The following is an 11,638-nucleotide window of genomic DNA, read 5'->3' on the forward strand; positions in this document are numbered from 1 at the left end:
TGACCAAGCTATAAGGCCATTGCTCAGTTCAAAAGGTAACACTAGGCCAGATATAGCAGCACAATCCTGTAATCCCAAGTACTTGGGAGGCTGAGACAGGAGGATCCCAAGTTCAAGGCCAAACTGGTAATGTACAAGGTCCTGGGTTCAATCTCTAGTACCACAAAAAAGAAAAGTACCCCGAGAAGAGCAGGAATCACAAGCATCAGCATGCAGGAGGCAGCTGGCTCTGTAAGATAAGTAAGACTCTTGGTCCTACTTATAGGCCACTAATAACAAAGTAAAAGCCCCAAAATGCCTGAAAATATTTAGCAATGGCTACAGAAAAAGGACGCTAGAGACAAGGCTATGGCTTTTTATTATTTGCCCCCACTCTTGGTATCATACTCATGTGTTCATTTTATAAACCAAAAGCAATCTGTAGTTAATAAAACTAAAAAGCTTTAGTAATATAAGCCGATCAAGTGGTTTAATACAGCATAAGCATGCCCGTAAGTCTGAGCTGTATTTGGAGAACTTGTATATAGCTTCTTGCTTCTCCCACATTCAATTCTGGGAAGTCAACTATGAGAGTTTATATTGAAATTCAGTGCCATCAGAGCTACCTCACCTCTCCGATCCTCAGGTCCCCCATTGGTAGAATAGGGGCAATTGAACTCCTGGATTGTAGTGTAGATGGAGTTAATACTCATGGTAAGTGTTGTCATCATCAAGAAATTGCAAATAGATGGCTTCCACAAGACTCACTCATCTTGTTGTAGCCATGTTTGGGGCGAGTTCTGTTTTGCTGCCTGCTCTAATGGAAACCCACCTTCCATTGCTAGGGGACACCCCCTTCCAGTGCTGGCTCTGTAGCGCCAAGTTCAAAATCAGCTCGGACTTGAAAAGACACATGATTGTGCACTCAGGGGAGAAGCCTTTCAAGTGCGAGTTCTGTGACGTCCGCTGCACTATGAAGGCGAACCTTAAGTCACACATCCGCATCAAGCACACCTTCAAGTGTCTGCACTGTGCCTTCCAGGGCCGGGACCGGGCCGACCTCCTGGAGCACAGCCGGCTGCACCAGGCCGACCACCCCGAGAAGTGTCCTGAGTGTAGCTACTCCTGCTCCAGCGCAGCCGCCCTGCGCGTGCACAGCCGGGTCCACTGCAAGGACCGTCCCTTCAAGTGCGACTTCTGCAGCTTTGACACAAAGCGGCCCAGCAGCCTGGCCAAGCACATTGACAAGGTGCACAGGGATGAGGCCAAGACAGAGAACAGGGCCCCTCAGGGCAAGGAGATGCCCAGAGAGAGTGGGTCCCACCACGTGGCCAAGATAGTGACCCCAAGGGCCTTCCGCTGTGAGACCTGTGGTGCCTCCTTTGTCAGGGATGATTCTCTGAGATGCCACCGGAAGCAGCACAGTGACCAGAGTGACAACAAGAACTCGAACTTGGTCACCTTCCCTCCTGAAGGCAGCGCCCCGGTGCAGCTCGGCCCCCTGGTCTCTGTGGGGCAGCTCGAGGTGCCATTGGAGCCCAGCCATGACTTCTAGCGTGTCCAGAGCGGGCTCTCAAAAGGAGGTGCCACAGCGAGGCCATCGAGGTAGACTTTGGCCATCAGGTCTGGCCCAACCTCCGAGGCTCCAGCGGCGGTGGTTGATGTGACCATGGCGTGAGCACAGAGGCCAAAGTGACACTGTGGGGCCCCTTCTCCATAGCTCTATGTTCCCTGCAAGAATGACCTGGTCACGTTGCCTTGCCCATTCAAATGCGGGGTCCACCAAGCATGGGTCTGTCCAGGAAGGAGAGCTTCTTCATGGGGAAGGAGGCCACCTATAAAACTGATCGCCTCTGATAGCGTTGTTAAACTAGTTAGCATAGCCACCTCCAGCTACACTGATGTGTACAGTGGGAAGGGATAAGAGGATGGGGCGTGTGGAGGGTCTGCAGTGACTGGAAAGTTCTATTTCTTAACCTGGATGGTGGTTATCAGTGATACATTCATGTGGTTTCTTCTATGTTTTATAATAAAAGGGCAAACTCACCTGCAGACTGATGGACATTCCTCTATAGTCAGGTCGTGGTAGGGAGTTCTCCATCCCCTACGCCCACCCTTTTCAATAACTTGATAAATACACTTGGGCTCTCTCGCTGTCCTGCAATGACGTGAAATGCATCCTGACCTGGAGGTGGCGCCAAAGGTCAAGCTATCGCTGGCCCAGCCTGTGCTTGTGTACTGTAGAATTGGAAACTTGCCTGCTTGTACTCAGGGAGTAAACATCTAGGACCCCATTGAGCCCTGGGCTTGGTTCTGGGATATGTGATGTGTGAAACAACACAGAAAGTATTTAGTGTGTGCTGAATAACACACAGTTGAAAATCTAACCACCTCATTCGCAGACCTTTCACTTGAACTAAGATTTAGGAGGCTATGGATTTCCGGTAGAGGTATCATTTACTCAGAGTTGCTTTGTTTGTCCTATTTGGCATCTTTTCTTCAAATTCATTGTTTAATATAAATTCTTAAGTGCCTTTGTTGAGCTGAACAGTTTTGCTTTTGGAATGAACTAAATATTCTTCCTGGTGAACTAGGAGGACATTATGGATGGAATATAGGGGAATGTTTTGCTTATGAAATAGCAAGAGGTACAAAGATTATTTTGTGACAGCAATTTGAATAATCCTGACTCCATTTGAGCTCTGCAGTAGGCAGGTGAACATGCAATGCTGACACTCTAGTGGAAGAAGGAAAGATTAAAATGGTGCAGGTGCCCACGGTAAGGTACATCATTGCTTTGCTTTGGAACTATTGTTTTTGATCAGAAAAGCGCTGTGTTACTGAATGCCAGGGCTTTTGTACAGATTCTATTATTACCTCTCTGCTATTTGTCCTGAGTCCTATCTGCATTTCTAGAAACAGAGGTTGTTGACCTTTTGAGTGGAAACTCATAGATGGAAATCCACACAAACGTGTCTTATGTATCTGATATTATAGCACTTCACATAAACAGGAAAGATACCACCCCTTTTAGAGGCAGTTTTGTTAACAGCTATGTGGACTTCAAGGGCCTCAGATGCAACCTGGTATCACTTAGCAAATGTGAATTCCCAGTAGAGCAGAGATGAGTAGAAAGTTTGGGGCCAGGTATTAAATATTTTAGGCAGTGTGGGCTCTAAAGTCTCTTTTGTAACCACTCAGCTCTGTGGCTTTAGCACAAAAGCAACTAGAGACTAAAAGAAAAGGAACATGTCCGTGTCCAATAAAATGTCCCAAAAAGCAGATGACAGATCAGATTTGCCATACTCTCCTGTGTAGCGTTTTGATTGGAACTGGTCAGAGTGACTTACAGAACACATTAAAAGAGGCTGAACTTTCTGGCAGAGACATAAGTAGGATTTGTTTTAAAAAAAAAAAAAAAAAAATTAAGAAAATAAGGCTGCTGGGTGTGATGGCACTTTCTTATGATCCCAGCTACTCAGGAAGCCGAAGTAGGAGGATCATGAGTTCAAGGCCAGCCTGGGCAACTTAACAAAACCCTATTGCAATTTTTTTTAAAAAGGGCTGCAGATGTAGCTTAACAATAGGGCATTTGGCTAATATGCAGGAGGCCCTGGATTCATTTCCTGGTACGACAGGCTGGTGAGAATTTTGAGGTTTAGAAAGTAGTGAGCTCTGAGGGAAACCTAGCACTAGGAAACTTTCAGGAGTAGAGGTGATTTAACCCCTATTTTATGGACAAGAAAATTAGAAGGTGGCAGTTAATGGGGTTAAAATCATGCGGGAGCTGGGGGTGAGCTGGCTATACCTGCTGAGCTGAGGCTTAAAGTATACTCGGTTATGGACCAAATTGGGGAGAGAGCTTTAGTTGTAAAGGGTTAGAGACGGGATAGAGGCCCAGGTGGCAGTTTCTACACCAGCCCCCATCTGTGGAGTCGAGCTGAAAGAGGAATTGATGAATGAATATGTTTGCTCTTTGATTTCACCTGGGCCAGGGGTTGGCACGCTTTTTTGGAAAAAGACCAAATGGTAAATATTTGGGGATTTCTGGCCCCATTCCCTATGGTGACTACTTAGCTCTGTTTACCTCTGTTATTGCAGCACAATTGCTCCACTCTGCTGCCATAACTGAAGTAGCTGTAGACAATAGGGAAGGGCAGGGGGGTCACTGTGTGCCAATAAACCTTTATTTATAGACTGAGCATGCGGTACATGCCTGTAGTCCCAGCTCTCTGTGAGGCTGAAGCAGGAGGATAGAAAATTCAAGCCCAGCCTGGGCAACTCAGAGAAACCCTGTCTCAAAAAAGGGCTGGGGATGTAGATCAGTGTCAAGTCCCTGGGTTCAATCCTCCCAGTATCACACACACACAACTTCACAAAAACAGGCCATGATTTGGAGGCTCTCAGCTTGCTGATCCCTGATGATAAGCAACAGGATCATCGGGCTAGGATACAAGGCAGTGGAGGGGTGTGGCAAATCCTGAATTTCTTGGGCCTCCTAAGGAAGGTGTTGCTTTTATGCAACAGGCAAGTGAGTTGTCGGGCAGGCACTGAGAAAAACTGGATCCTCTCCATCTTTATTCAGCTTAGCTGCACAGTCTCCAGAGAGCAAAATCACAGTCGCGTCCTCTTGTCCCTTTACTGGTGTTTTCTCGCCACCATCTAGATACTCTCAAAAAGGTATGTTTTTTTCTTTATCCCTGAACTTAATTTCTTCAGGAAACAGGATGAGCTTCGATTCCTGTCGCCATCACAACAAGATGACGCCAGAGTCCCAACCCTAGCCCAGGTGCTTTCGACAATCCTCACCTGCACTGGCCTCCTCAGTCCCTTCAGAGGTGGGAGAGGAGCAGGTACTGGGGGCTGAACCTGGGCCTCTGCACTGACCTACATCTCCAGCCCTTTTGATTGTTTATTTTGAGATAGGGTCTCACTGAGTTGCTAAATTGCCCAGGCGGGATTTGGACATGGGATCCTTCTGCCTCAGCCTCCCAGAGTGCTGGACAGGAGAGTGCCACCACACCCAACTGAAGGGCAATAATTTTTTTTTTTCCGGTACCTGGGATTGAACTTGGGACCTTGCATTTATGAGGCAGACACGATGGCACTGAGCTAAATCCTGGGCAAGGGCAATAATATTTTAATGCACTATCTTAATAAAATCAGGCCAGGGATGTAGCTCAGCGGTGCTATGCCTGCCTCAAAGTACAGGGTCCTGAGTTCAATCCCGGTACCAAAATAAATAAAATAAAACTAGTAAACCTTGGCCCCACGGCCTTGTTCCTCTTTGCCTTGTGTTTGTGTGTCCTTGGGGATTCACTTTGTTCTTATAAACAGGATTTATAGGGAGTTGGCCGGACATGGGGTGAGGCCAGTTGTGTAAGTGAAGAGTTGCACCCTGTGGTTAAGTTTGCAGGTTTTGTTTGCGGACCACTCACTCGCTCCTGCATTTCATTTTGGTTTTTGAGACAGTTGCATGACGGTGTTTATCTTGGTCACTGAAATTTGGCGCCACTGCCTCCCCAGGCCCCCAGGCCCCCAGGCCCTCCCTCCCCCAACAGGAGAACGGAGGCGAGGAACCTAGGACCTTCCTCCAGGCTGTGGCCCTCTTCAAGTCTTTCCTGTGGTGGAGGGTAGGCAGTGATGAGACCGTCCTACAGAAGCTGCCTTTTAAACTATTTCCTTGACAAATGACAGTGTGTGTGCACAACGCAAGGACCTGATGAACACGCGTGTAAACACACATGTAACATTTACCACCGGTTACCATGGCCATCGCCACTGGGCTGCAGCTCTCACCCCAGAGATGACTCATCTAGTAACTGAAAGTTTGTGCCCTGGTTTCCCTCAGCCCCCAGTGCCCACTGTCCTAGAAGCTACCCTTTGTGCCAAGCTGGTGGGGTTAGGGAAGGAGGTGGGGGACCCCGTCTCTGGCAGTGCTGTCTGGCTGACATCCAGCAAGAGCTCTTACCTCTGACTCAGTTTGCTCATGTATGAAATGGGCTGTGCCAGGCGTCTGGCCTAATGATAAAATTTATCACTTACAGCAAAAGCTGCTGTGTCCTCTCCCTGCTCCCTCTCATTTTCTTTCTTTAGGTGAAGGAGAAGAATAGCCAAGAGCTAGGACTGTGACCTTCCAGCCACCTGGGATCCTAGCTCTGTCTACCTTCTCCCTTACACCATATTTTCCAGCAGGGGGCCCAAGGTGGCAGCCTAGGCTCCAACCAGCACACAAGAGTACACTTCTTCCCCGTGGTAACCCTGCCAAATCCCACAGCCTCTGTCGTCCTAGAGGATGCTGGGAGGCATCTCCCTTGGTTTGGAACAGAAGGAGGTGCTCAGCCTTTGGGTGTTGTCTGTCCTCTGAGTAACACAGGCTCGTTAAGGTTGGGGGTGGCTTTCCTGTGAAACATCTGGCACCAGACCTAGAGCCCTGGAATGTATACATGAGTGCATCTCAGGGCCTTGCTGGGATCATTTTTGCCTCTGGGGTGCTGGCCTGTAGCTGCCTTCCAAGGTGGCCAAGGAGCTGAGCTCCAACCAATGGTTCCCAGCCGCACTCACCTGCACATCCTCCAGGAAGCTCCAGGTATGTGGAATCTCTTTCTAGGAATGGAGCTGTGCATCTGTGTTAGCTTTCCACCACTGTGACACAATACCTGAGATAACTCAAAGAAGGAAAGGTTTGGTTCACTGTTTCAGAGCTGTCAGCCATGGTCACTTAGCTCAGTTGCTTTGGGCCTGTGGCAGCACAGAACATGGTGGCAGGAGGCCTATTTACCTCATGGTGACCATGAAGTAAAAAGGGGAAAGGACCAGAGCCCCAGTACTCCTTCCAAGGAACTCCCCAATGATGTCCTGTCCTCCCTCTAGGCCACACTTCCTAAAGGTTCCACTGCCTCACTGTGGTACCACAGTCTGGGGACCAAACCTTCAATACAGGTGCCTTTGGGAGACACCCCAGATCCAAGCTATAGCAGTATCCCCACTGTTCAGAGCTCTGCAGGTAATGGCACTGTGCAGTCAGGAGGGGGACAGCCTGCACCAAGTGGAAGGAGCTGAGCTGTCCTCATGCATGTGTGACCTGCTCTGCTGTCGCCATCTTGAAAATCTTAACATTTCTCAATAAGGGATCCTGCATTTTCATTTGGCATTGGGCCTGCAAGTTAAGTAGCCACCAGTTTGAAGGAAAGAAAAGAGCATATCTGAAAGAATCCTTCCTGTATCACCAGTTAACTGAGAAGAGCCTTCGGCCATTGAAAGTAAGATTCCTGGCTGGGGTTGACCAACCAGAGTCCTGCATAGGAGGAAAAAGCATTGGGAGCCACTAAAAACTACATCCCCTATGTGATTCTCTGCTGACCTCACAATGAAAAGCTTTGAAAATAGCTTTCAGAGAAGTGAACTTGCCCGAAGCCACACACCTGGCCCAGATAATCAAACCTATGTGTAACAGACTCCAGTGTCCCATGTCAGCCTTCATGAGCTACCTTAATCTAGGATGCCTTCCTCTGGTGGAGGGGAAGGAATCAGGGACAGAACCACTTGGGATATAAGTGTTGAGGTGGAGAAAGTGTGGTTTTTTTCAAGAATAACTTCACATAAGGATATTGTGGGGTGACAGGGGAAATGTCCTGCTGTCCATGTGCTGGGACAAGCACTACAGGAGTGGCCATCATTACAGCCCCCCCCAACAAAGGCAGCAAAGGCACATGGCTGCATCATGGATTAAACTTCACTTCCATACTGATCTTCAGTGATAACAAACTTGAACTTCTGTGAGTATAAACAGCCACTTCAGGTTGTACAAAGCCACTCTTGGGAGATGCACAGAATAGAATCCTGTTACTCCTCATATGCAGCTGGAGCTCTGCTATGTTTTGGTTTTGTTCTTGAGACAGGGCCTCACTATGTAGTTCAGGCTGGCCTTGAACTCACTATATAGCCCAGGCTGGCCTGGAATTTGCATCAATCCTCCCACCTCAGCCTCCTAAGTGCTGGGATTGCAGGCGTGTGTAGTCATGCCTGGCTTTTCTATTTTAATAGAGATGAAAATGAAGGCACGAAAGGCAGAGATTCCTGTCTGCAGTCAAGCTTCTCGCCACCATTAGCACCTGTGTTGGAGGCCTTGGAGTCAAACTTCTAGAACTTCCCAGCAGCCCTTTAAGACTGAGTTCCTCCATTCACACACTAAGCCCTTGCAAATCCAGCAGTGACTAGTTATTGCTCATTCTTGCTTTGCAGTAGTGAGGCACATAAATGGTATTTCAAGATCACTACCACCACCAAGATGTTATATGAAAACATCTGATTTCTCAATCACAAAACCTGCTAATGTGGCTTTCAGCCTGCATCCCAAGTTGACTGAAATGCTTGATTGCAGGGGGAGGGTAAGAACATAGTTTTTGTTTTTCATCCAAGTTGCTGGATGCTCGAAATTTCGTCGTTGGTTTTGTTCTCACACTCTCCGTTGCTGGGCTGGAGGTGGAGCTCAGTGGGACAGCATTTGCCTAGCATGTGTGAGGCCCTGGGTTCCATCCCTAGCACTACTAAAATCGGGGAGGGAAAATCTCCAATGTTGAAGGAATTCTTGGGTTTTGTCTTGATTGTGTTTTGTTTTGTTTTCTGGTGGCATTGGGAATCAAACTCAGGGCCTTGCACATGCTAGGCAGGCACTCTACCTCTGAATTCCACCTCTAGCCCTTGGCCTTCTTGAACTTACAGTTGCTTCTATCCTAACCACATCAAGTCATACTAGATTTGACTACCCCTTCCTCATAAAAAACCATGGGGCTCCACCAAACTGGCCTCCTCCCTATACTTCTGTACAGTCTCCCCCTTCCCCATACTGGGAATCGAACTCAAGACCTTGCATTTGTGAGGGAGGATGGAGTCGTTGAGCTAAATCCCTGGCTGTACAGTCTTTCTTGATAAACTGCTCTTAACATCAGTGCTCACAAGTTGGTTTGAGAGCCTTTAGCACATGGACAACAGACATCGCCCTTTTGCCCAACAATTCTGAAATTCTGAAAGTCACACATATGAGAGTGCTGTCATGCTTTATTCAGAAATGGTGATATGTAGTACGTGTGGCGGCACATACTTGAAATCCCACTTGTTGGGAGGCTGAAGCAGGAGGATCTCAATTTCAAGGCCAGCCTGGGTAATTTAGCAAGACCCTGTCTCAAAAAGAGCTGGAAGCAGGCCATGGTGGTGCAGGCCTATAATCCCAGCACTCAGCTGAGACAGGAGGATCACTGCAAGTTCAAGGCCAGCCTGGGTTACACAGGAGACTCTGTCTCAAAAAAAAAAAAAAGTGGGCCGGGGATTTAGCTCAGTGGTCTCGCAGCCTGCTGCGCAAGTGCAAGGACCCGAGTTCAATCCCTGGTACCAAAAAAAAAAAAAGAAAAAGAAAAAGTTATAAAAAAAAAGCTGGAGATGTAGCTCAGTGGTGGAGCACACAGGGTTCCATCCCCAGTACCAAACCAGGGTGGTGGGTGATAAAAGGGGAAAAGAGAAAAAAAAAGTGGTGATAATATATTTCTTAAAAGATTGGTTTCAGCCTAATGGTGAGGGCAGGGTTTGTATCCCATGCCTGGAAGGCAACACACAAACAACAGAGCAATTGATGATAGTATCCAGCCCAGAGCTACCTGCACTTACTAGTTTTGTTTGTTTGTTTGTTTGTTTGTTTTTTGGTACCGGGCATTGAATTCAAGTCCTTCCACTTGCGCTTTTCCAGCAGGCGGCAAAACCACTGAGCTAAATCCCCGGCCCTGCACTTATTAGTTTTAAGCATAAGACAAAGGGAATGTGAATTCAATTTTATCGGTGGTATTTAGATCTACGGTGTACCCCAAAACCTTCATGTGTTCAGAGGTAGGACTTTTGGAAGGTGACTGAATCATTGAGGGACTAGCCTCATCAGCAGGTTAATCCAATGAATGGTTCTCCAACGCATGTGCTTTTAGGAGGTGGGGCGTGATGGGAAGAAGCGGGTCCTTAGGGGCGTGGCCTTGAAGGTCGAGCTCCCCTTCTGGCTCCTCCCCTGCCCCCCGGCTCCTCCCCTTACCCTCCGGCTCTTCCCCCTGCCCTCCGGGCCCTCCCCTTGCTCTGTGCTTCCTGTCCGCCATGATTTGAGTAGATTTCCCTCACGCCAGCCCTTCCACCTTTGCTGCTCGTGCTGTGAAGCTGCCATCCAAGACTGAAACTTCAACTGTGAGTAAAAATAAACCTCTCCTTCTTTAAGTTGTTTTAGGTATTTTGTCCCAGCAACAACAAAGTCACTGAGACAGGTGGTTGGTTGTGAACTTGAAATGATCCATTTTGATTTCTTTTAATTTTGATAAATTATCTCTTTATATATATGGGGGGGTACTGAGGATCGAACTCAGGACCTTGCGCTTGTGAGGCAGGCACGGTGCCACTGAGCTACATCCCCAGCCCTATCTCTTTATATTTAAGCGAAATAAGTTTCTGTAGGTAGTTCTTTCATAGGCATAGACAGCTCTGGATTTTGAGAAAAACTATGCACATTTGCCTGTCTTATTTGTCTTCATCTATTTGTTGCAGTTGCAAAAACCCATTGCTAATACCAATAGTGAGAGAATCAATAGTGCACATACTTAGATTTTTTTTTTGTCTTTGTGAGAAAAATCTTTATTCCAGATACTCATTTCTTCAGTCATCCTAGCCCAGTCCCTAGCTCTAGGGTTGGCAAACTTTTGTGTAAAGAATAAGAGTGTTTTAGGCTTTGGGGACCAAATAGTCTCTTGTAGCTATTGAGCCCTGACCTTGTTGCTCCAAGGCAGCCACAGATGACACATAAACAGCCAGAGCTATGTCCCAGTTAACGTGTGGGCATTGAAAATTGGGTTTCATGTAATTTTCATATGTCACAAGATGGTTTGCTTGGAATCCTAGCTACTTGAAAGGCTGAGGCAAGGCGATCACAAGTTCAAGGCCAGCCTGGGCAACTTCGTGAGACTTCATCTCAGAAAATAAAATAAGCCAGGCATGGTGGTGCACACCTGTAGTCCCAACACTTGGGAGGCTGAGACAGGATCGCCACAAGTTCAAAGCCAACCTGAACTACATAGCAAGACCCTGCCTCAAAAACAAAACAAAACAAAACACATCCACCAACCTTTCTCCTCCTCTAGCTGTACAATTACATTTTTATATCCATGGGTATGGGGGACCATTAAAATCCCACATTTGTTTTGTCGGACTATTTAACGCAGCTGAACAGGACTTCACCTGGAAAATGGAAACCATAATGGAGTCAATAATACAGTGTCAGGGCCACTCCAGCTGTGTCAAGCCCACCCCCCGCCCCCTACTGCTTGTTGACTAAGAGGACAGACAGTTTATCAGTCAGTTATTGCTGAGGTGGTGCTGAATACTATATAAACTACCTACAAAATCCCAGGGCCTTACAAGTGCTCATTTTTCTCATGTATGGTTGACTTGGGCAGCTGGGTTTTAGGATTCTAGCTAACTCGACTTGGCTCTGTGTTTTAGATTGAGGTCAGGTTTATTCCTTGGATCCTCATATTCTCCTTGGGTCCCCAAACACAATGACCATCTCATGGTGGCTCATGGCAGTGCAACTCAGCTCAGTTTGAAGCCTCTCTTGGTATCATGTCCTTAATACTGC

General features: G+C 47.4%; 1 protein-coding gene across 2 annotated transcripts in view; it reads left to right on the plus strand.

The window, feature by feature from the left end:
- Zfp64 (ZFP64 zinc finger protein) overlaps positions 1-2,025 on the plus strand; it is a 77,028-nt gene extending 75,003 nt beyond the window's left edge. For both annotated transcript variants that reach the window (XM_021239105.2, XM_013077158.3), the window contains one exon: positions 825-2,025. In XM_021239105.2, coding sequence (XP_021094764.1) covers positions 825-1,534 — 710 coding nt within the window. In that variant the 3' untranslated portion in view covers positions 1,535-2,025. The remainder of the gene's footprint in view (positions 1-824) is intronic.
- Positions 2,026-11,638: the final 9,613 nt, after the last annotated feature.

Source organism: Heterocephalus glaber, unplaced genomic scaffold (genome assembly GCF_053883595.1).
Source record: "Heterocephalus glaber isolate CG9 unplaced genomic scaffold, H.glaber_assembly_v1.0 deba00001673, whole genome shotgun sequence".
Classification (NCBI taxonomy): Eukaryota; Metazoa; Chordata; class Mammalia; order Rodentia; family Bathyergidae; genus Heterocephalus; species Heterocephalus glaber.